The 24,675-nt window shown below is 52.3% G+C and overlaps 1 protein-coding gene across 4 annotated transcripts in view; it reads left to right on the forward strand.

The window, feature by feature from the left end:
- WDR90 (WD repeat domain 90) overlaps positions 1-24,575 on the forward strand; it is a 38,205-nt gene extending 13,630 nt beyond the window's left edge. For 2 of the 4 annotated variants that reach the window (XM_074552975.1, XM_074552976.1), the window contains 26 exons: positions 1,399-1,515; positions 2,385-2,620; positions 4,027-4,166; positions 4,670-4,800; positions 6,424-6,554; positions 6,912-7,073; positions 7,350-7,478; positions 8,596-8,729; positions 8,810-8,847; positions 9,223-9,342; positions 9,739-9,918; positions 11,300-11,394; positions 12,284-12,386; positions 13,007-13,128; positions 13,856-14,015; positions 15,220-15,410; positions 15,656-15,824; positions 17,512-17,623; positions 18,479-18,650; positions 19,270-19,392; positions 19,474-19,660; positions 20,073-20,203; positions 21,779-21,922; positions 22,985-23,104; positions 23,480-23,564; positions 24,282-24,575. In XM_074552975.1, the coding sequence (XP_074409076.1) occupies positions 1,399-1,515; positions 2,385-2,620; positions 4,027-4,166; positions 4,670-4,800; positions 6,424-6,554; positions 6,912-7,073; positions 7,350-7,478; positions 8,596-8,729; positions 8,810-8,847; positions 9,223-9,342; positions 9,739-9,918; positions 11,300-11,394; positions 12,284-12,386; positions 13,007-13,128; positions 13,856-14,015; positions 15,220-15,410; positions 15,656-15,824; positions 17,512-17,623; positions 18,479-18,650; positions 19,270-19,392; positions 19,474-19,660; positions 20,073-20,203; positions 21,779-21,922; positions 22,985-23,104; positions 23,480-23,564; positions 24,282-24,439 (3,590 nt within the window). In that variant the 3' untranslated portion in view covers positions 24,440-24,575. Of the gene's footprint in view, positions 1-1,398; positions 1,516-2,384; positions 2,621-4,026; positions 4,167-4,669; positions 4,801-6,423; positions 6,555-6,911; positions 7,074-7,349; positions 7,479-8,595; positions 8,730-8,809; positions 8,848-9,222; positions 9,343-9,738; positions 9,919-11,299; positions 11,395-12,283; positions 12,387-13,006; positions 13,129-13,855; positions 14,016-15,219; positions 15,411-15,655; positions 15,825-17,511; positions 17,624-17,687; positions 17,804-18,478; positions 18,651-19,269; positions 19,393-19,473; positions 19,661-20,072; positions 20,204-21,778; positions 21,923-22,984; positions 23,105-23,479; positions 23,565-24,281 lie in introns of those variants that run through there. The other 2 variants (XM_074552977.1, XR_012582930.1) reach the window with 2 other exon arrangements.
- Positions 24,576-24,675: the final 100 nt, after the last annotated feature.

Genomic DNA, 24,675 nt, shown 5'->3' on the forward strand with positions numbered 1-24,675 from the left:
AGGGAACACTCAGGTGGGAGCAGGAGCAGGCAGGGAACAGTTCAGTTTAGAACAGGAGCAACTCAGGTGGGAGAGGCAGGGAACAGGAGCAGCTCAGGTGGGAACAGGAGCAGCTCAGGTGGAAACAGGAGCAGCTCAGGTAGGAGCAGGAGCAGGTAAGGAACAGCTCAGGTGGGAACACGAGCGGGCAGGGAGCAGGACCAACAACCAGTGACCACCTCCACCACCATGGGGGTCAGAAATCTGCTCAAACCAACCAGCTCTTTACCTACTGCTGAAGGATTATTTTGGAGTTGTTTAGATCATTGCTGTTTGTCTCTTAAGGACTGCAAATAATCTTCCATAGTACAGCAAAGTATCATTTTAAGAAAGATTTTAGCATTTTAAATGCTGATTGCACTTTCAGAGAAACACTACTTTTAGAAACATGAGACAAGGTCTTCATTTGCTGATGGGAGGCTTAATGGAGAGATGGAAAAAGAACTAAGATTAACGAAAAAGATGAATTTGGGGATTTTTTCATTCAGCTGCTGCAGAGCGTTTGGGGAATCTTTGTTGCTCTACATTAAGTAGACCAACTTTCAGCTCTTCCATTAACTTGAGCAGCAGGAAGAATTCACTTTGAAGTGTGATTGCTCTGATATCTTAAAACTTAGTGCATAGTTTGCTTTGGCAAATTGAGCTAATCAATCTATAATGTGGCCTTTGAGAGACAAGCAACTGCAGTTCTCACTTCATGGGCATGAAAGGGCCCAGGAGGAGATGAAGCAAAGTCCTTGGTGCCTCTTGGTCTCAGTGCTGGCTCTGACTTATGGCTTTTAGACCTGAATTTAGGTTGGATATTGGGGAAAATTTCTTGACTGAAAGTGTGGTAAGGCTTTGGAACAAGCTGCCCATTCTGTCCCTGAAAATGTTCAAAAAGCCTGTGGTGGCACCTGAGTGTGGCACCTGGGGACATGGGCTGGTGGGGGATAATGGTTGGGCTCAATGATGTTTTCCAGCCTTAATGATTCTATGAATCAAAAACTCCCAGTCTGTGGATCTGTATCTCCCTTCTGCAGAGAGGCTTTGGCACAGGGTAGTGAAAGGGTTTGTACCTCAGGCAGTTAATCCGGGATATCCTTTGCTATAGGATCCTGTTTGAGGCAAAAATATAGCAGAGGTAGGAATCTTCTGTGCCTGGGAAGGGTTTCACACTGGTAAATAGGTATTTGGAGCCCTGAGAAGGGCTGGCTGAGACCCTTCAGCCTGTTCTGCCTGTCTCTGTGGGGTTCCTACATCCTCCTCAGGCTCAGCTGGGTGTGGGTGGGCTACCAGCCCCAGCTCTTGCATGGGCCCCTCTCAGGCTGAGTTTTCTTGTTTCACCTGTATTAGGAGCTGTTGGTTTTTGGTTTCCAGGCCCTGGGATTGCTATAAACAGTATCAGCATGTCCTCGAGTTTCTGTGCCACGGGATCAGAGGATGGCTACGTGAGGCTGTGGCTGCTGGACTTCTCAGCTGCTGTCCTGGAGGCAGGTGAGTAGAGGTGGGAGTGGAGCTTCTGAGCTGCACATGTCCTGCTGCAGATCCAGAGCTCCACTGCCACAGCTCCCACAGCAATCCTTGTGAGTCAGGGCTGTGTGACGTGTGCTGCCTCCAGGGCTCACTGCCTTGGAAGTCTTCAGTGGCAATTATTCATGTTTATTCTTGTAACTCATAGGAGAAAGGCAGGATCTCCTGGGAGAGAGCAGACTTTCCATCTTGATTTCTGTCCCCTTCTAGCCACAGCTCATCTGTCCATGAAAAATTAGGGGAGAAGTCGAGCAGTCCTTGATTGTTTTTGAAGCAATCACCATTACAGCAGAGCCCAGGGATGCTAGGAAGGGCAGAGACTAATCTCTAATCTGTCACAACTCACACGTGCAAGCATTCAGTCTTTGAGTCGTGGGCATTGCTTTCCTAAATGTGGGTCTGTGTCACAGACATGTTTTATGAAAAATCCTTTCCTTAAATTTTTTCTCCTGAGAAGCTGAGAGGCCTCAGAAACAAAAAGTAAACATTGATTATCTGCTGCTGTGGAATGCATCAGTGATTGGTCTCATGTGGTTGTTTCTGATTAATGGCCAATCACAGTCAGCTGGCTCGGACTGTCTTGGTCAGTCACAAGCCTTTGTTATCATTCCTTTTCTATTCTTAGCCAGCCTTCTGATGAAATCCTTTCTTCTTTTAGTATAGTTTTAATATAATATATATAATAAAATAATAAATCAGCCTTCTGAAACATGGAGTCAACATTCTCATCTCTTCCCTCATCCTAAGACTCCTGCGAACACTGCCACGGTCCGTAGCTGTGTTCCAGCTGCTCCTTTCCCAGAGGATTTATTGACTCCTGTGTCTTTCCCCAGAGCATGAGGCTTCAGTGAGCTGTGTCTGCATCAGCCCAGATGGCCACAAAGTGCTGTCCACGACAGCTGCTGGGAGCCTGGGCTACCTGGACGTGCAGGCCCGGGACTACAGCACGCTGATGCGCTCCCACGGGGGCTCCGTGCTGGGCTTCTCCCTGCAGGGCAAGGGGGAGCACATGGCAACAGTGGCCCAGGACAGCACCATCCGAGTGTGGGACCTCGCCTCCAGGCAGCAGGTGGGTGACACAAGAGGCAGGTTGTTAGGAAGGATGGAAGTTTGACAAGGAAGTCTCACAGATTTGTGTATGCTTAGCAGAAAGATTTTTCAGTGTAGGGTCTGATGGAGGGATAGAGATGGAAGCAAGTTCTGATATAGAAGAAGAGAATTACTGGATAACCAAGGAGGCAAAGAGTGTGTTAGTTAGAAACGGTTTTTTATTACTTAGAGCAAAAGACAAACCCACCCCAAACAGAAGATGTTTTTACCAAGCAGAAAGAGAGCACAGGCAAACAAATCAGCAAAGCTGCAAGTAGAAAAAAGGTCTCAGAATTTTCCACTGCGAGAAAACTGAAAAACAACTTCTAGTTTAAACTGAAATGTACTGACTTTTAGTGATTGGAGAACAGTAACATGAATATGGTAATTACAGTAGTTATGATAGGCTATAGATAAAAGTTAAGGTATAGATTGGTTCTGCTGTATTAAGATGCTCAGCAAAAAAAAGTCTATAATGCAATGTAACCAAAATCAAAGGGGCTCCAGGCCTGCCTGCAGCTGGAGCTGACAGCTGTGGGCACAGCTCTGTCACCCATGACCCTGGACTGCTGTAACCTCTTGGATGGAATAAACTGCATTTTAGAGAGCTGCCTGGAGTCCTGCATCTCTCATTTAGGCTCTTACAGGAGGTGGTGTCTCAGGGTTATTAAGAGTCTCCCTGGTCTCTGTTTGGTGCAATTATCAAAGCCCCACAGTTCAGGAGCCCTCCCTGAAGCGTGAGGGATACCGTGGGCAAGAGACCCTTTGGAAGTACAGGGTTCTGAGGTTGTGGAATTCACATTCTCTGCACCTGAGAGAAGCAGAGAAAAGCATGATCAAAACAATTCTTATCTCATTGGCTGCTCCTGTGTGGTGCCAAAGCGAAATACAATATAGAATTGTTTACCCACAGTCATGGTGGTTTGTGTCCTTGGCCTATCAGAGCCAAGGGTGTGTGCAGACTGTTGGTCAGCAGTCACAAAATTATAAGCAGTTGAGTTGAGTTAAATACTTGTATAAATTCAGTTTAATGTAATATAGTGTAATATAATATAAAATAATATAGTATAATATAGTAATTAATTAACCTTCTAATAAGATAAAGTCCTCCTCATCATTCCTCCCAGATGTCAGGCAAACATATCACCAATACGAGGTATTGTTGGACACAACTATTTCCCTTTCCTCCATCTTTTGAAGATTGCTTTTTAGCACAAACCATAACACCCAAGGGCTTCATCTGAGTGCCCAAAGACTCAGGACTTCATTGGGTCTTGGATCCATCTGGGCAGGAGCAGGGACATGCTTGTGGTGGAGATGTGAGGCTGATCAGTTGTTGGCTCCAGTCCTCTCCAGCTTCGCGCCTGTGGTGTCTCTTCCCTGCAGCTGTATGACTTCTCAGCTGCAGAGGAAACTCCCTGTACTGTGGCCTTCCACCCCTTCTGGAAGATGCTGGCCTGTGGCTTCGACAGCGGCGTGGTGAGGATCTTCAACCTGGCTGCCTCTGACCTCCTGCTGGAGCACAAGTGAGTGAAGTGGGAGCTCCAGGGATCCAACTGGGTGTCCTGGTGATGAGACAGAGCCACAGTGACACTCCTGGAGCTCCACAAGCCTCAGGTCCCAGCTGGGTGGGCTTGGGGCAGATCTGCTGTGCCAAGGCTCTGGGTGCTGAAAGCCCAAGCTGTGAAAGCTATGAGGGCTTTCTTTGTGACTTCCCAGTGGACAGCAGTAGGAAAGAGCTGGGCAGGGAGCCTTGTGAGCCTCAGTGTGGGGTTTGGAGTATGCTCCAAGGGAAAAGGGAGCAGGTTCCATCCAGGCTGGAGCCTGCACTCACTGCTCGGGTTTGTGACAGTCAGAGTGTTGTTTGTCCTGGGCTGCTGCAGGGGTGAGCACAGCAGGGTCCTGCTCTGTTCCTGGTTAATTTATCCTCTTGGGTTCTTCACAGTGTTACACTCAACATCACCACTGTTCCCCCTGTCTGTGATTCCTTTTTCTCTTCCCTTTTTCCATGTTTTCTGCCCCCTCTCAGGCAGCACCGCACTGCAGTCACCGGGCTGACCTTCTCTCCAGATGGAAATTTGATGTTCAGCTCCTGCCTGCAGGGAACTCTGGCTCTGTACAGACTTGTGGCACAGAAAATCCAGGTTCTGAGAGTCCTGGGTAAGACCCTGGGGTTGGGATTGCCTTTCTTCTTTTTCTGTATTAGCACAGACATGCTGACACCAGAGCCAGCCCAAGCTCAGCCTGCTTGGAGTGATATTTCCCAATGAACCTTCTGAGTTTTGGCATTTCCCCCTGCTCTGGGCTTTGCTGAGGCACCTCCAGTCCTGGGGGCACTTCTGGGCCCCTCACAAGGCAGACACTGAGGGGCTGGAGTGTGTCCAGAGAGGGGAACAGAGCTGGGGAGGGGCTGGAGCCCCAGGAGGGGCTGAGGGAGCTGGGAAGGGGCTCAGCCTGGAGAAAAGGAGGCTCAGGGGGGCCCTTGTGGCTCTGCACAGCTCCTGACAGGAGGGGACAGCCGGGGGGGTCGGGCTCTGCTCCCAGGGAACAGGGGCAGGACAAAGGGGAAATGGCCTTAAATTGTGCCAGGGGAGGTTTAGATTTGATCATGGGAAAATTCCTTCATGGGAAGGGTGGTCAGGCACTGGCACAGCTGCCCAGGGCAGTGGTGGAGTCCCCATCCCTTCAAGGATTTAAAAGATGTGGATGTGGCACCTGGGACATGTTTTAGTGGACTTGATGACCTTAGAAGGCATTCCCAGCCTCAATAATTCTGTGATTTCTGTTTATACCTTCTGTGTGAGCAAACCCCAGTGACTGCCAGCCTTTCCCTACCTGTTCAAACCCTCTCATCCTGCTGCTCTGATGATTTCATTAATGTGCTGGGGTCACAGAGATTTATTCATGCCCAAGCCCTGACTCTTTCCATTCTGTACATGTGCAATTTAATTTGTTTGAAGTGGATTGTTGCCCTAATCCTGCCTGCAGCAGAGCTGCTCTGTGCTGGTGAATGGAGCTGGTGGAGAGCTGGAGGCAGGGCAGGGGCAAGGCAGTTTGGAAAAATTAGTGTCACATTTAATGTACACTTTGGAAATGAGTTGTGACAGCACAAGCTTGGGCAGGGAAAGGGAACTCTGATTTTTATACAGTGTAATACTGCACAAAGAGGAGGAACCTGCCTCAGGAGGTGTGCAGGAGAAGGAACAGGGATTGGAGGAATCAGGAAATTAATCTAAAATAAACCAGGTTTGGTGTCAGTGCTGCAGCTGGACCTTCACGTGGTGCCTCTGCTCTGAAACTGTGTTTGCTGCCTGGTCACGTTCCAGGGACAGAGCAGTAGAATTATGGTCATGGAATAAATACAGAGAATTGCTGTAATTTCTGTGATTTTCAGACCTCTGGGTCTCTCTGCCCTGTGGACTGACATCAGTGTGGTGGTGGTGAGCACTGACCTCATTCTGCTCTGGGTTCAGACACCCAGGCTGCAGCTGAGATCTCACAGAGCTCCTCATCACAGCCTCTTGTAACACTAAAAAATAAGCCCTGAAATCAATTTTATTCCTTTGACTTTGTTCTGCTCTCCTTGAAAACACTGCATGTTCACTCAGGCAACAAGCTGTGCATCTCAACCTCGTTTTTGAGGTGCTTCACTGCACATTCTGGGTGTGTAAATAAAATTTGCAGCATCTCCTAGAGCACAGGTTGCTTTTTTCTCGAGCTGCTGCTGAGCAGCACCATCAGAGTGGGCTTTGCTGCTCTTCACTGCCTTGCTGTGTCCCCCAGGCAATGTGGTGGCCCGGGATGGTGGCAGTGGCGTGGACACCCTGGTGCTCAGTGGGGACAGTCGCCTGCTGGCCTTCGTGGGGCCCTCCAAGTACGTGGTGACAGTGATGGAGGCCTGCTCACTCGATGAGGTACCCAGCAGAGTGCCCTCACTCTGGGGACAGGGCTGTCCCCTGGGAACCCCCAGGCAGCAGCCAGGGAGGTGGATCAGGGCAGGCAGTGAGCTCCCTGCTTTCCCTTCTGTGAGACAGAAATAACACATTCAAGGTTTCTTCTCCTCTGCCTTCGTTCTCTGCGTGAAGGATAATTTGGGGTGTGCTGTGGAGGCTGTCAGCTCTCACCTCTCTGTTGACCTGCTCTCCTGGGCATTGTCTGGACCTGCAGCCCCTTGTTAAGTGGAAGGGAAGGGTCCAGGGGCTCCATAGCTTTGTGTTAGGAGCAATCCTAGGGTTCCTGCAGTGCTTTTTCAGTGGCTCTTTGTTCCACAGCTGCTGAGGGTGGACATCAGCATCCTGGACCTGCACAGCACCATCCTGGACTCTGCAGTGAAGGTCTGCTTCGGTCCTGTGCCTCAGGGAGAGCTCCTGGTATCCACTTCTTCCAATAAAATCCTTGTGCTTGATGCAAGAACCGGGCGGCTGGTGCGAGAGGTAGGACACTGAAATTCATCCCCCAGGTCTCCTATGGGGGCTGGGCACTTCTTGTTTCTCTGGGAGGTTAAATGAGAGAAAAACTCCTCCTGCAGCTCACAGGCTTCAAAGAAACACAAGTGAGAAGCCTGCAGCTGTCCCAGTGTGCTGGTGCTCAGGGTGAGCCTGAGCTTGTCCTTGTTTTCTACACTGTCACACTGCTGTTCTGTTGTTTAAGTGTAAAGAAGGATATGAACCAGCTCAGCTAAGGCTGCTGGTGCCATTTCTTGCCCTCAGGTGTCTCCTGTGCACAAGCTGAGCTGTTCCTCCTTGGCACTGAGCAAGGATGGCCAGTACCTGCTGACTGCTGGTGACAAGGTCATCAAGGTGTGGGACTACAGGATGCGCTTCACCATCAACTTCCAGGTACTGCCCACCCCGGGGGAAAGGGATGTGTCCGGTTTTCGGCTGTTTGGAGGGCCTGAAAAGGCCCGGGGTGGCCTTGGGGCAGCCCGCGTTTCAAAGGAACAGAAGAGGCTTCAGTTCTTCTTTCGGTCTCTGTGTTTATTAATTGTTTATCTAAAAGATTTTCTCTCGGCCCGACAGAGCTCTGCTCAGCAGCCAGCCATGAGCACACTGTGCTGCCCTCCGGGCGGTCACCTATCTTTATACCCAAAGCTACGTGTACAATATTTATCATTTTTCCCCAATACCTTTCACCCTTATTGCCCAGTGCACTTTTAGTAACAACCAATCTCAAAGTGCCACCATCACCACAGAAGATGGAGGAGCAGAAGAAGAAGAAGGATAGGACACGCCCCAATTCCTCCATCTTACTTCTCTAAACCCCCCTGTACAGAAATCCTAAACCCTGTGTCTCACCCTCTAATTAACTGATCCCTTCACCATTCACTCTGGTGAAACCCTCCTATCCTCATACAGGTGTCGTCTCCTGTGTAGGATCAAAGTCCAGCCACCAGACACTGCTGGCAACATTCCAGGACTCCCGAGCCCCCCAAGGGTGGTCTCGGTGACTCGGCACCTCAGTCCTGAGGTGCTGAGATCCCACAGGGATGGTGCTGCATTGTGAGTCCCCAGGGAAGAGGGCAGCAAATGCGCTCTGTGTGACCTGGCCCAGTGTCCCCAGTCCCAGTTTGCCCAGCAGAGAAACGCAGCCCTGATCCCACACTGTGCCCAGCAGTGGGCACAGGCTGGGGCTGCCAGAGCACCCCAGTGAGAGGTGCAAAGGACAGAGGTAGGTATAGCTCTGTGTTAGGGACAGAGAGAGAAAATGGAGAGGAAAATGGTTCAGAGGCAGGATAAGACTTTGGACTCTTCAGCTTTTGCTTCCTTCCCCGAGTGAGTGTGCTGGAGGTCGGCCCTGGGTTGATCAGCCCACATGTGTGAGAACTGTAGGTGTGATAGATCCTCTTCTGGACCTTCTGCTGAGGCCTGTAGACCCTGGCTGGGCAGGACAGGGAGTGGAGAACCCCATCCTGACAGGACAGGTGGTGATGGGGATTCAAGGCCTGCTCTCTCCCAGGTGTTCATCGGGCACTCTGAGCCCGTGCACCAGGTCGCCTTCACCCCAGACCAAGAGCACATCATCAGCATTGGGGATGCCATCTTCCTCTGGGATTTCCTGGCTCCACCTCCAGTCAAGTCATCCCCAGGCAGGTAATGGTGCTGGCAGTGCCTGTGTGTGTCCCCTGTCCCTGCCCCTTCCCTGTGTGACTCCACTCTCCTCCCCTTCCCAGGGCTCGTTCCCCCATGTCCGCTCTGCTGCTGGGCTCAGGTGAGTTTGCCTTTTCCCATGAGTTGTGCTGGCAGCTTTTCCAGAGGGATTTGGGGGGATGTTCCTTCCCTGAGGGGGTCATGTAGTGGGGGGCAAACCAGCTAATTAGCCTTGAGGGACAATCTCAATTGGCAGCACCTCTGTCTGCCTAGGTGGGGATGTTCTGAGCAGAGCCACTCTGGACTTTCTGGTAGATTTTCAGCTTTTGCCTTCTGTCTTTCTCTGCCTTCATCTCCTCTGTCTTCTTTCTCTCTCTGTCCCTCTCTTTCTTAAAACACAGAGAAGTGGTTTCTATGGAAGCTGAGGTGTCACCATGCAGAAGGATGAGAGGAGCATGGGCTGAAGGAAGTGACACCAAGCCCTTTTCTTTCCCAGACAGCAGCTCTGAGAAGCCCAAGGATGGCTCTGAGGCCCCTCGGCAGACAGTGCCTCTTCCACTGCTGTCCTCCCCACCGTGTCTGGATATCAGCTCTGGCCACCCAGCAGGGTTTCAAAGTAAGAGGAACTCCTTGCAGGAAATGGGAAAATTAACCTTGTTTTAGGAAAAACTTGCTTATTTCAGCAGCATCCTTGGAGACATCCCTACCTGTAGCCCCTTCTGGCAGACCAGTCTGCAATTCCTTCCCCTAAGCTGGGCTTAACTGGAGTTCAGCACCCCTTTATCCTCAGCTCTCCTGCACACACTGAGGTGCTGGCACAGCCTCTCTGACTGTGCTAAACACCTTGTTGGTCATTCCTGTAGGAATTATCTGCTTTGCCCTCCACCCTAACAGCTGAGCTGTTCCACAGAGCAGGGGTCAGGCCCATGTGAAGTGGTCCTGAAGGACATGGGTGGCTCCATCTTCCCAAGGACATGGGTGGCTCCATCTTCCCACTGATTTCTCTCCCCAGGTATTTCCTCTGAGTCAGACAGGGAGGAGGAAGCAGAACTGCCAGGCAGCAGCAGGAAGGTGGCAAATGAGCACAGAGATGCCTCAGTCATTGTGGTGGAATCAGATGGGAATGAGGAGCCTGTTGTGAGGCCCAGAGTGAGGCAGGAGGGCTCGAGGTCTCCTGAAAAACCAGCAAACGGTAAATCCAGGGATATTGTACAGAGCTGCAGGCCTGCATGGCAGCTTGGTCTATCCCCAAAAACCAAAGAAATGTCATTATTATTATTATTATGGAAGCAGAGAGACCCAGCCACGTGCTCTGTGCTGTGAGGTGAAAGGCTGCAATGTGTTCCCAAAGAGTTTTCCCTTGGCCATGACCTTCCAAGGGCACTCAATATTGAGGGGGACTCACATTGATCCCTAAATCTGCTCGTTTTTCTGGCTCTTTCCCTGCTGCTGCTTCTGGGCACACCAGAAGCCTGCCTTCAGCCTGGAGCCAGTATCATCTCTGAGTGGCACATCCCATTAAATCCAGCTGCAATTAAAGCTCCCAATGGCTCTATTAATAGCTGCACAGCCTGGGAGCTGCAGTGGTGTGTGGCAGCCTGCCAGGAGCAGGCAGCTGCCAGTGCTCAGTCCCTGCAGGACTTGTTGGAAAGCCTCAGGATAAAACTGCCCCCAGTGCTGCAGCTGTGGGGCTCCTGGTTCCACAGGGATCCCAGAGCACAAGGGGTGGCTGTCCTTAGGCTGCTTGCAGTGTGGTAGTGTGGGAAATTTAGGATTCTTGGATACCTAATTAATATGATTAAGTAGAAGCTGTTTATTGTTTACATTAAGTGCTTATTTATAATATTCCAACTTTACTGATTACATATTTTTTGTTGGTGTTTTTGTTTGTCTGTGTGTTTTGTATGTACTTTTTAGAATATGTGATTGGTTATACTTTAGGTGGTTTACAGTTCTTTGTGGTCTTGGAATTCAGTTTTTTTAGTTACTTCTTTCTTATTTTAATACAGTTTATATCTTAGTAACTTTGAATTTTAGAGAGCTTTGAGAAGATTCTGGTTAGAACAGTTACAAGTGAAATGGCTGGTGCACACTGTAGTCTAAATTGTTCAGATACATTGCTACAAGTGGAAAAGGAACTGAGAACTCCAGGGAATGGCTGGAGCAGAGTCAGGGAGGGTCAGGCTGGATATCAGGAATAGGTTCTTCCCCCAGAGGGTGCTGGGCATTGATTGAACAGGCTCCCCAGGGAGTGGGCATGGCTGCCAGAGCTCCAGGAACGCTGGGATGATGCTCTGAGGTGCAGGGTGGGATTGTTGGGGTGTCTGTGCAGGGCCAGGGATTGGAGTCAGGGTCCTTGTGGGTCCCTTCCCACTTGGCATATGTATATGTGTCACACGTATGTGTATGCATTATGTATGTGTCACACATGGGACACTGCAGTTGCTTTTTGCCTCGTGCATGTTCACACATGCACAGCACCTGAATATAAGCAAGCCACAGCCTGGCTGCTGCTCCCAAACCCTTCCCAGGAGCAGCATCCCATAGGTACCATTTCCTCCTCTGTGTGGCAGAGCCCAGGAAGGGAACCAGAGCTCCCAAATGTTGCGTCCGCCCAGATTCCTACCGGCATTTCACCCCTCGCTTCAAGGCATCAGTGCTCCCCCAGGTGAGAGTTTTGCTGGATACCACGTGGAGAACAGGCATTTTGGGGCTGGGGTAGGTGGATTTTCCAAATTGTTTCCATTTTGTTCTCTGTTGGAAAGAAATTTGGGAGCTATGCCCCTGGGCTGATGTTCAGCACAGCAATCCTAATGTTAATTCCCTGTTCTCTTTTACATGTAACTCTTCCCAGGCTAGTAAAAAGTGAGTTGTGCTGAACTCTTTTTGTGTTGCCCAAATCTGCATACATTTTTATTCAAAAGGAGTGGAAATGGCATGTGCTATTGAGAGTGAAAGACGAGTGAGCAATGGAGTGATTCATTGTGCTCCCATATTTGCGAGCAGCTGCATTGGCAGAGCAGGCTGGGGAAGGCAAATCCATGGAGCGTAGTGAGGAGAGACACAGCACAGCTCCTGCTCTGTTAACAAACACAGCAGGGATAAAACAGAAACTTAACTCAGCCCTTCCCTAAGCTCTGCTGCTGCTGCTGGGAGAACAGCTACATCCAGATTTCATCCCCACTCCTCTCCTCTGTCCCTCCACCTGGCTGCATTTTTCTCCCAGTTCTCTTCCTGTTAAAATATCTGCATCCCAAGTCAGCCAAACCCGTGGAACTCTTTCCCAGCAGGATTAGCAGCTGCTCCTCGGCTGGGCATTTGCTGCCAGCCTGTTTTGTCCCCTATCTAAAAGCATCTGTGCCTGGCTGTGCTGGGGCAGTGCCTCTTTTGTTATAGAATGTTATTTGTCTCTTCCGTTATGGAATTGTGTGAGTGTTGGCATGGATCTGTGTGGGCTGTGTTTGAGGACACTCACTTTTTCCTGTGTGGGTGTTGATGCATCTGACCAGACCATTCTTCCAGAGATTATTTTAAGCCAGTGTCTGTTTTTCTTGCAGAGTTTCTTGTCTCCTCCAGCGGGCAGTGAGGTGCTGAAGCTGAAAGCAGTGATCGGCTACAATGGGAATGGCAGAGGGAATATGGTGTGGAACCCAGATACAGGTACACTGGGAATGCTCTGCAGGGCTGGGATGTGTTGCCAGAGCAGCTGTGGCTGCCTCAGGATCCCTGAAGTGCCCAGTGCCACACTGGACAGGACTTGGGGCAGCCTGGTGTAGTGGAAGGTGTCCCTGCCCATGGCAGGGGGTAGAACAAGATGAGCTTTAAGGTCCCTCTCAACCAAACCCGTGTGTGATTCTGTTCTGTGATTCTAGGGGTGTGTATTGAGTGAGGTTATGATCTGACTGTTGGATTGGGATCTGTGCTTGAACACACAACTTCTCTGTGCTGGTAAAATCCAGTAGCTCTCTTCTGTTGACAAGCTTTATTTATTTGGTGGGACAGACTCAGGCCCCAGCTGTTGAGTGGACAGAGCAGGAGGGGAGCTCCCAAAGCCCATCCTGCCTCCTTTCTCCAGCTGGGATGGTGGCCAGCAGCTCTGCTTCACTCAGGTTGGGGAAAGTGAGATTTCACCCCGCTCCCAACCTGCTGCTGCTGAGCTGCATCAAAGACTCAGCTTTTACGTATTAATGAATCATAGAATTTTCCACGTGGGCTGTGGTGGGGGCTGGATGTGCAGCCTTTCCATGAAAACATCCCCTCTCCTCCCCCTCCTCTGCCAGGCTTCTTCGCCTACTCCTGTGGCTGCGTCATCGTGGTTGAAGACCTGCACTCGGGCTCGCAGAGCCACTGGCTGGGCCACGCCGAGGAGATCTCCACCCTCACCCTGAGCCACCACGCCCAGGTGGGAGGGGCTGCTCTGCCCCAGGACAGGGCTTGTCCCTGTCACTTTGCACTCCCACAGCCTAAAATCCCGTTTGTTGTTCCTCCTTCTGCCTGGAGGCTATGGAGGTTGTTTTGGAGTCAGCTCTCTGTTGTGCTGGAGAATGTCCAGAGAAGGGAGCAGAGCTGGGAAGGGGCTGGAGCACAAGTTGATGTGGAGAAAAGGAGGTTCAGGGGGGGCCTTGTGGCTCTGCACAGCTCCTGACAGGAGGGGCAGCTGGCAGGGGTCGGGCTGTGCTCCCTGAACAGGGACAGGATGAGAGGGAATGGCCTCAGGCTGTGCCTGGGGAGGTTCAGGCTGAACATCAGGAAGAATTTCTCCATGGAAAGGGTGGCTAGGCATTGGAAGGGGCTGCCCTGGAGTGCTGAATTCCCCATCCCTGGAGGTGTCCAAGGAGGAGCTGGATGTGGCACTCCATGCCCTGGGCTGGGTGACAAAGGTGGGATCAGCCACAGGTTGGACTTGATGGTCCAGGAGATCTTTCCCAGCCTCAGTGATTCTGTAAAGGCTGTTCTCTTCCTCTGGGTGATGCTGCCTTTCCCTCCTGCCATCACTGAATGGTTGTTTCTCACTGAATTCCCCATTTGCCAGCCACATCCCTTTAATGTGGGATAACTGAAAAAACCGTTAAGGCTAACGAGCATTCTCTAATTACACATTCTCTAATTACTTACACATTGTCTGTTAGGTTCTTGCCTCAGCCTCAGGGCAGAAGGATGGAGACTCCCACTGTCAGATCTGCATCTGGAGCACCCAGGATGGGGCCTGCACAGCAGAGCTGTTCCACCACGAGACACAAGTGCAAGCCATGGCATTCTCCTGGGATGACAGATTCCTTGTCACCATAGGTGAGCACTCCTGTCACAGCAGCTGGGGGTGCAGGGCTGCCCCCCAGAGCAGACAGCTCATGGCAGGAGGGTGTTTGAGCACCAAACTCCTGCCAGATGTGCAGCAGGCTCGTGGGCAGGAAGCTGTGCTGTGGTATCCTTGGGACAGCAGGGAATGCAGCAGTTACAGCTTTCTTCTCCTGACTCACTCGTGCTTCTTAGACCCCCTGCAAATGGTTTGTGGTTGCTATTTATAGTGTGCAGAGGGAAAAGCCTTCTTCTGGACTTGTTATTGCTGCCTAGATGGACTTGGACAGAAGTAGCCAGGCTCCCAACTGTGAGCCTCCTGCCAGGCAGCCATGCCAGCACAGGATGGATGCTCAAGCTGTCTGTTTTGTTCAGGCAGGGGACATTTAAAGGACAACATGCAATTAGGAAGCTCTTGTTTTGCATGAGAGGGGACCTGTGGAGCAGGCAATACACTCCCTCCAGGCTGGTGAGGCTGCCTTTGGAAAGGAAAGCAGGCTTTGCTGGACAGAAAAAGGGAGCTTTGTGCTCTTCAGGGAGCAGTGTGGGAGAGGAGCTCTCCTCCTCCAGCTCTGGTCTGGGCTGCAGGGAAGGGAAAAGCTGAAAGTCTCCACAGAGCTTGTGGAGCCTGGGGAAGACAGCAGGAGAGCACTGTCCTCCTGAGCTCTCTGGAAGCTTGGGAGCTTTGCCATCACTGTGAGACCAATGCCTTCTACTCCCACCCAGCTGTGGTGGCTCCATGGAGGTCAGCTCCCACCTCAGCTGGGACCTTGGCAAAGGTGGCATCCCGTTCTTTGTCAAGACAGGGTTAACCCTGAGTGCCCAGGTCACTGGAGAGTTTGTGTGGTGCATTCCCAAGGTGTGCAGAGACTCCCAAGGATGGGGAAACTGCTCTGACATTGCTCTGCCTGCCCAATCCCAGCCTTGGCTGCTCCTTGCTACAGCCTTGCTACAATCTCCAGGGTGAAGTGCTGGGCCAGTTCTGTCTGTCCTTAACTTGGGCAGGCCTCTGTCGTGTTGTGCAGCTTGTGCTGAGCACAGGAGGAGCTGTGTCCATGCCTGGAATGGTGTTTGCACAGCTGTCTCCCAACAGCTGGATGAGGGGTGGCACAGCTGGTGTGTGTGTGCTGTGTGGATGAATGCTTGTGAGCATCCTGAGGCAGCAGAGTTCTTCCTGCTCTATTTCCTTTCTCCTTAGGGGACTACAGTGACCAGACCATGGCTCTGTGGAGCACCCACACCTATGAGCTCGTGCTGTCCACTTGTATCTCAGAGCCTCTCCACGATGTGGCTTTTAGCCCTTTCTCTCACCAAGACCTTGCCTGTGTGGGGAGGGGAGCCGTGACATTCTGGGTGTTGGAGCAGCAGGAAGCTGCTGTCAGACTCAAGGTAAACCTTCCTTTTACCTTCTCAGATTTATTTTCAGCATCTCTGACTTATTTTCCAAGCCCCTGGTGAGGGCTCTGTGAGACCTGATGATTTCTCTCAGTGAGGTGATATTGACTGTGCACAAACAGCTTTTGGTTGTATTTGAGGCATTAACTGCAGGAATTGAGGGGAGGAGGATGTTTTATCTCCTGATACATCTAAGCATGTTCGTTGCCTTTGACATTGCTGGTTTTGTGCTCTGGCAGGTTCATCGTGCCCCTGCCCCGGACGTGCTGGGGCTGGTGGAGCTGACATCTCTCTGCTATGGTGCTGAGGCTCTCCTTTACACTGGGACCAACTCAGGCCAGATCTGTGTGTGGGACACAGAGACCAATTCCTGCTTCATGACGTGGGAGGCTGATGAGGGCGAGATCGGTGGGTGCAGTGCCAGGGCTGCAAGGGGAACGTGCTGGGAAGGGAGCCCTGAGCTCACACACTTCCCGTTTCAGCTGTGCTTGGAAACCAGTTTGCTGTGTTGGATGCAAGATGGGTGGGATGGCAATGGATCTGTCACCTGGGTCTCCTGGGGGCTTTATAGAATCATTAATGTTGGAAAAGGTCTCTAAGATCATCAGGACCAACCACTGACCCAGCACTGCCAGGTCCAGCATTAAACCATGTCCCTGAGCACCACATCCACAATCTGTTTGGGTCCTGCAGGATGGTGGCTCCACCACTGCTCTGGCTGTCTGTGCCAAAGCACCCACAGCCCTCTAGTTTGTAAAACAGTGCTGGGCTGTACAACTCTCCCACTTGCTGCCCGAGTGGCTGTCAGGAGCACCCTTGGAATGATGACAGAATATCATTGTCACCACCTGTAATAAAGGGATGGGACCATTGTCAGGCTAGGAACAATTCACAGCTCAGACAAACATCAGTCTCAGAGGCCATGAGATTTTAGAGGAGCAGGCAGTTTGCCATAGCACAAAGTAGTCACAAGTCCTTTGTTACAAGGCAATATAGAACTTTCTAACCCAATGGACAATTGCCACAGGGTTTATTTTGCTTTTCTAACCTATCACCTTCACTTACTTCTACTGCACTGCAGATATTTTATCCAATAGGCTTCTGTCTCACATGCACACAGATGCTTCTGTTGTAACTTCTAAACTCTTAGTTTATTCTGTACAACCTCACCCCTACACTATAAACCCTTCACCATCTTACCCATGCAGTTTCTTATTTGCTTCAGGCATATTCTTACTTACAACTATAGAAACATAAGTTTCTGAATTTTCTGCCTAATGTCTGTGTATTGTATTTTTACATCAATCCAAGCTTCTCCCAAGGCTGCAAATCAAACCCTTCAGTATCTGTGGAAGTTTCAGTTTTTCTGATTCTCACATGTCTTGGTTTGAATAGCCAGGTGTCTCTTAAGGAAGGCAGGAGCCTTCCTTGAAATGGAAAATGTAAACCCTTCCCTCTGAATTATTATAACTTTTTAATTAAGAGGCTCCCAGGCAAAGATATGGGAATAGGAATAACAGTTCTTTATTAGGAAAAATTAAAAATTACAAATGTCATAGTACAAAAAAACTCCAGAAAACAAAAAACTGCCAGAGACAGAATAGGAGCTGACACTCTCTTGGTCAGAGTGCTGGTAGCAGTCTCATTCCATGGCCCTCCTGCAGTGCCAGCTGTGGCTCTGCTGCAGCAGGGATCCTGCACAAGGGGGGAGTTTTCCTCTGCAGCTCCAGGGCTGCTGCAGATGGGCCTGGGCTCCCTCTGGCCATGCAGGGCAGCAGAAAGCTGCTCCTCTGGCAATGCAGGGGGCAAAGGCTGCTGTGCTGTGCCAGGCTCAGATTGGATCCAGGGAGGAATGCTTGGCTCCTGCCCTGGGCACAGCATCTCCCCATGGGATGCTGGGATTGGATCAGCCCTGCAGGGACACTCAGTGGCCATGGACAGCAGAGAGGGTTGGTTGTGGAAGAGATAAAACTGCCCAAAGAACAGAGGATACCTGCCCCATGTCTGACAGCTGTCAGACAGCATACACATACCTTACCCCTAGCACCCCCAGCAGGGACCCTGCACACTGACAGGTTCCCTTCCTCCTCCCCAGGGGTGCTGCTGTGCCGGCACCAGCGCCTGCTCAGCGGCAGCAACACCAAGCGCATCCGCCTGTGGTCGGTGGGCAGCGTGCAGGAGCTGAGGCTGAAAGGGCCCCATGCCAGGTAGGAGCTCATGGTCTCTCACCTGGCAGCCCCCAGGACCGGTCTGAGAGGTGGCTTTTTGCAGACAGACACCACGTGCAACCACGCTGCTCCTGCTGCTCTGCATCCTTAGCTTTTTCTCTCCATCCCGTGACTGCTGATTCTTTCTGTCTGGATCTTTTGACTGAATTTTTGCCACAGGTAGCTGAACCCTCTTAATAGTGGAAGTGGGTGTTTGTCATGCCTGAAGTTTGTGTCTGTGGTTTGTAGGAATTCCTTTAGGAGAAGTAGGGAAAATACATTGCCTTTGTTTCTTCTCTCATGCTATTGCATGCTCTATTCTTTTCTTTCCTGTAAAAAGATGGTTTAAGTACAAATCACAGAAATTGAATGGTTTGGGTGGGGAGGAACCTTCAAGACCATCCCATTCCAACCCTCCCTGCCATGGGCAGGGACACTTTTCACTATCCCAGGCTGCTCCATGCCATGTCCAGCCTGGCCCTGGACACTGCCAGGGATCCAGGGGCAGCCACAGCTGCTCTGGGCACCCTGTGCCAGGGCCTGCCCACCCTCTCAGGGAACAATTCCTTCCCTACCTTCCATCCAACCCTGCCCTCTGGCAGTGGGAAGCCCCTCTCCCTTGTCCTGTCACTCCAGGCTCTTGTCCAAAGTCCTTCTCCAGCTCTCCTGGAGTCCCTTTAGGCACTGGAAGGGGCTCTGAGGGCTCCCAGGATGCACAACCCCAGCTCTCCCAGTGACTGTCCCATGGACAGGAGCCCCTCATTGAACTGGCTCATCAGGAAGTTGGATTTAAAGCAGGCAGAGTGGCTGTTCCAACATCTGAGCCAGTCCTTCTCCCACCCTGCCTTCCTGCAGGTCTGGCTCAGTGCTGCTGGAGCACGAGATCACCCTGGATGGGACCATTGTGAGCGCAGCCTTTGATGACTCCCTGGAGATGGGGATTGTGGGCACCACGGCAGGGACCCTGTGGTACATCAACTGGCTGGAGAGCACCAGCATCCGACTCATCAGCGGCCACAAGAACAAGGTCAGGGGGCTGGGCTGCTTTGAGTTTTGCTGTTGCTTCAGGATCTCTTTCTGCTACAGAAAAAAGGGGTTCAAATGGTGGGAGAGAAGGTATTTTATGACAGCTTGCAGTGCACCTTTCCTGTCCTACCTTTGGGGTTAGGTTTGTGCACCTTGCCTGGTCCTGCCTTTGGGGCTGGGTTTACTCTTTGCCATGATTGATAAGATTGGAAAAGACCTTTAAGATCATCAAGTCCGAGCACCAACCCAGCACCACCACAATATTCACCATTAAACCATGTCCCCACATGCCACACCTGCACATATTTTGAACACTGTTGGGTATGGTGAATACTTTTGAATACTCCTGGGTATGGTGACAGGCTGCCCTGGGCAGCCTGTGCCAGTGCTTTTAAAACAATTTCTGTGAAGAAATTCTTCCTAATATTCAATCTAAATCTTCCCTGGTGCAAGTTGAGGACATTTCCTCTTGTCCTGTTAGCCCAAAAGCAAACTTTTTTGTTCCCTCTCATCTGGTGTGTCCCATGAGCAGAATCCTGGGGATGAAGGGGCAGGGCAGCTGATGTGCTCTGGGCTGTGGCATCCTTAGAGCCCTGCTGTCTGCCTTTTCCCTGGAGCAGGTGACTGAGGTGTGCTTCAGTCCTGACGAGAGTCACTGTGCCACGTGCGGCGAGGACGGCAGCGTGAGGATCTGGGCTCTGGGCAGCACCGAGCTGGTGGTGCAGTTCCAGGTGCTCAACCAGGTAAGGGATCACATCAGTGCCTTCCTCTTGGCACAGGGAAATGTCCCCTGTGTCACCAGGTCTGTGCCAATTTCCTTGCAGAGCTGCCAGTGCCTGGCCTGGAAGCCTCGTCCCGTTGGGGTGTGGCCTTGTCCCAGCGAGAGCCAGCACGTGGTGGCAGGGTACAGTGATGGCACTGTCCGTGTGTTCAGTGTCTCCAGGACAGAGATGGAGCTGAAAATGCACCCCCACGCTGCTGCTCTGACAGCAGTCACCTACTCCACTGATGGTGAGCCTGCCTGAGGTGGCACTGGGGACATGGCACCTCAGGGAATGTGGCTTGGTGCTGCTCTGTGTCCTGGCCCCCTTCCCAAAACCCCAGGGCCAGGGAGAGCCTCAGAACTTGTCTCAGTGAGCTCTGGTGACTCTGCCAGCTGAGCATGTGGTGGGTGGGACACAGGAGGTGCATTGGCTCTGGGTTAGCCAAGGGGTTTGGGTACAACAACCACTTTTGTTTTATCATCTACTGTGGCTCTTCTTCAATGTTGAGGTGAGACATCTCATCATACCCAGCCCTTGACTGGGATGTTCCCAGCCTTTCACAGTGTTTCAGGACACTGATATCCCATAGCTTTGGACCTTTCTCCTCTTTTTTTTCTCCTACAAGAAGTGTCCCATTCTTTCCTCTCCTCTGCCACCAGGGGAAATGATCCTATCAGGGGGCAAGGATGGGATAGTGGCTGTCAGCAGCCCTCGCACTGGAATGACCATCCATGTCCTGGCTGACCACAAAGGCTCCCCCATCACTGTTCTCCAGTGCACCAGGAAGCAGGTGAGACCTCAGGAGTGACCCCAGTCCCCATCTGTCACTGCACAGCTCTGGTCAGCAAGTTTGCTTTGGTGTCCCTTGCTTTTCCTCTTTGGAAATCTTCCGCCATCCCCTCCAGCAAGTTCTGATCAGCTTTTCCAGGGATATATTCAGTGGAATAAATCTCCATGTGTTGTAGGTGCAGCCTGAGTGAGGCTGTGCCTGCAGGGGGACCTTTGGTGGCAGTTTTTGACACCCTGCACACAGGTGTGACATGAACCTGTGCCACAGCCTCTTGGAGAGCAGCACCCCTCAGGGGCAGCCCAGGCTGTCAGCCTGCAGACCCTGTGCCCCCCAAAAAGGGGTTTTGGCTCCTCTGTGCAGCTGGGAAGACTTGGCTGTGCAGCAGTGGGATGGTTTGAGTACCTCCTTTGCCTCCTCTTCATGGAGAGAATTTTTCCCTTTGCACAGCAAAAGTGGGAATAGTTTCCCCTAAGCTCTCAGGCTTTAAGATCATGTACACTGCAGGGCTGTGTTTCCTGGTAATCTGAGAGTGAGGAAATCCTCCTTGATTTGAGGTGAAGGACGTTGTTAGGGGACACAGGGTATTGGAAATAACTCCCCTAGGAGATGTGCAGATCCACAGGGTGTCCCAAGGCAGAGAACTGTGTTGTTCAGAGCAGGATTTGGGTTAGAAAGGGCCTTAAAAATCATCCATTTCCAGCCCCCTGCTATTGTAAATCAAAGGTAACTCTGACAAAGGGGAGAGAATGATGCATCTGACTCCACTGATATCAGAAGGCTAATAAATTACTTTATTATACTATACTATATACATTTCATCTAAGCTGAATCTGCCAAGCACTCACTCTGCACACAACTGCACACACTGCACTGAATCTCATGACTGTCACCCAACAGTCCCCCCCCACACACACACTCTTGGCCCTGACAGGCCAAGGAAAGAAAACATCCTCACTTTGGATAAACAATCTCCATATTGCATTCTACTTTGGCACAAACACAGGCACAGCAAGTGATAAGAATTGTGTTTTCCCTTTCTCTCAGAAATCCTTGGGAAGAATTGTGCCTTGCTTTTTTTCTGTGAAGGGAAATGTGGCAACACCCTGCCATGGGCAGGGACCCCTCTCACTAGGCCAGGTTTCTCCAAGCCCTGTCCAGCCTGGCTTTGGACACTTCCAGGGATGGAGCAGCCACAAACAGAGGTTAATCCCAGCTTTCATCCCCTAAATACAATCCCCATGTTCCCATGAGTTCCTGTCCCACTCTTTACTGTCCCCCTCCTTCAAAGAAGCCTCTGTGCACCAAGGACAGGGCTGTGTTTCTGCCCCCAGTACTATAAGAAGGAGGGGAGCTCACAAGGACAGGGCTGTGTTTCTGCCCCCAGTACCAAGAGCTCAGGGTGGAAGGAGGGGAGCTCACAAGGACAGGGCTGTGTTTCTGCCCCCAGTACCATAAGCTTGGGATGGAAGGAGGGGAGCTCAGAAGGGCAGGGCTGTGTTTCTGCCCCCAATACCAAGCTCAGGGTGGAAGGAGGGGAGCTCAGAAGTTCAGGGCTGTGTTTCTTTCTGCCCCCAGTACCACGAGCTCGGGGTGGAAGGAGGGGAGCTGTGGCTGGCAGCCAGCTCCGACCGCCGCGTCAGCGTCTGGGGCTCCGACTGGCTCCAGGACAAGTGTGAGCTCCTCGACTGGCTCAGCTTCCCAGCCCCTGCTGGCCCTGAGGTGAGTGTGGCACCTGCCAGGCCCTGCCTGCTCCTGGTGTGAGGCTGGGCACCAGCAGAGATGGAGGAGGGAGGCACAGGGCGCTGATAGGGAAGGCATCTCTGTTAGTCCAGCTCACAGAGTGTCTTGCCATGTACCTTCTTGGGTGTGGAAATAAAGTGTAGCAGTGCCAGACTGCTCTGCAGCACTGATTTTAAGCATGGGAGCCCTAAACTGCACCTGCAAAGAGCTGAGAGCCCTGTGGCAGCAAAGCAGAGCCCAGGCAGCAGTGAGCAGGAGGGAGAGCTAATTATGAGCGTGCTGCTAATTCTGACACTCCTGAGTGTGAGTGCTCTGAGCCAGGAGCGTGGTGAGGGCATCCCAGAGCCAAGTACTCAGCCCTGTGTGTCCCTGCTGCTTGGCAGAGGCCTCTGGCTCCAGCCCAGGGGCAGGGTTTGGGCAGCAGGACACCTGCTGGAAAAGCAGGAGGATCTGTGTTGGTTGGAGAGGATGGAGGTGGTCCCTGGTGCAGGTGCCATTGGCAGACAGAAGGGAGCTGGGTGGTTTTGGGGGGCAAGAGGCAGTGCCTCAGACTGGGTCCATACAGCACCTGGGCTCTGTCAATAATTCTTCCATTCATTACCAAAAAGATGGATTTGCTCTGGAAAGAAGCTCACTACAGCTCTCCCTCCAGCATGAAGGTTTGATCTTGCATTCCCTGCTCAAGATCTGCCTCCTGGGCCCTGTTTTCTTGTGTTAAGCTGATCCATAACCAAATCCCAGCTTCAAGCCCATGCAGCAGTAATATCTCAGTGGGAATTCAACCTGTTGGAGCCTCATGGGACCTGCTCCTACAACACTAAACGATTTGCTTTAGGTTTCCATGGCAGGGTGTGGTTGTTCCTTGCATTCCCTGAGCCAGAGATGGGAATGCAAGAGGGAGAAAGCAGCCTGCACCATACTCATGTCCCACTGCTCAAACCCTCACAGCCCTGGGGTCCCTCTGTGCTCTCCTTTTATCTCTCATTGATCCAAAAAAGAGAATCCAGCCTCAGTTTTGTTGCCTTTGGTTTCCCTCTCCAGGGTCTGGACAGCCTCCCTCCCAGCCTGGCTGCGTTCTGCCCTTGGGAACACGGTGTCCTGGTCTACGTGGGCTTTGGGCTGCAGAAGGAAGCTTTGTTCTACAGCCTGAGGAAGAAACAGGTACCTGTCCCCTGCCACGGAGAGTGGGGGCTGCCCTGTGTGTTACCCTCAGTGCCAGGGCTGGGGTGGGCTCAGGCAGCTGCTCAGGGAACAGATTTTCATTTTGGAAACTCCCGAGTGTGGCCCAGGTGAGCAGCAGAGCCCTGCCCCAGCCTCAGGCTGCCTCCAGGCAGGCAGCCAGTCCCTGATCCCGGGGAGGGGAAGGTGGCTGCTTCCAGAGCATCAACACTCTCTCCATTGTCTCCTGGATGCCTGGGGCAGCTTTAGGAGCTGTGCACCCTCAGCCTCCCCATCACCCTCCATAGGGCTGTGGCTGCACAGCTGTGGCTCTGCCCTCCCCTTTGAGCTGCCCGTGTTTCTCTTGCTGGCCTGCAGGTGCTCAGGAAGATCTCCCTGCCAGCCTTTGCCACGTCCCTCAGCCTGTCCCCAGCTGCACCTTTCATGGCTCTTGGCTTCGGTGGTGAGTGCTGGGGGTGCCTGGGCCCCTCCTTCTTCTGCCAGAGGGGAAATGAGCGTCCTCATTCCTCCAAACAAGAGACATGCCCTCAAACCTGGGAGCTACAGTTCAGGGAGAGGAGAAACCTCCAGGAGGCTCCTGGGTCAGAAATGAAATGCATGAGGTCAATCCTGCTTGGCCACAGGCAGGGTTTGTCGCTGGAATGACTTCCCGGGGTTCTGGGCTGTGTCCATTTCTGCAGCCTCTGAGGCAGCAGGGACCTTCCCACAGCATGGGGACAGGCAGGACCCTGCTCCTGGCAAGGGCACCTCAGTCCTGGAGCAGTTTGGGTCTGTCTGTCCTGTCACTCAGCTCAGCGGCTCAACTTCCAGCTCAGCAATGGGGAGGGAGCCTAGGCAGTGACTGCGAGTGGTGCTTATGTCTGGGAAAGGACCGGGACAGGGGCTGGGGGTGACTGGGAACAGGGCTTCTGGCTGGGAGAGGAGCTCGGGGTGACTGGAAATAGGGCTTGTGGCTGGGAAAGGACAGGGAGGGAGACTGAGGGGGAATGGTGCTTCTGGCCAGAACAGGACATGGAAAGGGGGTGGGAGGTGACCACAAATGGTGCTTCTGGAAGGGACTAGAAATGGAGAAGGTCTGTGAGTGACAGGGAATGGTCTGGAGGGCGATGGGGGCCAGTGGGAGGCTCCTGGTGCAGCCCTGAGCCGCTGCTTTCCCCAGACCGGCTGCTTCGGCTGCAGCCCTGCCCCGCCGGGGCCCCTCAGGACTACGCCGGCCATGACGACACCGTGCACCTCTGCCGCTTCGCGCCCTCGGGCCGCCGCCTCCTCACGGCCTCGCACAGCGCCGTGCTCGTGTGGGAGCTGCCGGGCGCCTGAGCCGGGCTGGCCCCCCACCAGCGACGCTTCTCCAGCAGGACAGGCCCCGGCTCCGGCCGCAGCCAGGCCCGAACCGCCGCCCTCACGGCTGCAGCGGCTGGCCCGCCCGCGGCCCCGCCCGGGCCCGGAATGTATGTCACGGCGCCGTTCGCCGTTTGTTGCCGTTGAACGTTTTGTTTTCGTTAATAAACCATCCAAAGACCAAGGCTGGAGGTCTGTGTATGCTGGCGCCGCCA

Source organism: Zonotrichia albicollis, chromosome 16 (genome assembly GCF_047830755.1).
Source record: "Zonotrichia albicollis isolate bZonAlb1 chromosome 16, bZonAlb1.hap1, whole genome shotgun sequence".
Lineage (NCBI taxonomy): Eukaryota > Metazoa > Chordata > Aves > Passeriformes > Passerellidae > Zonotrichia > Zonotrichia albicollis.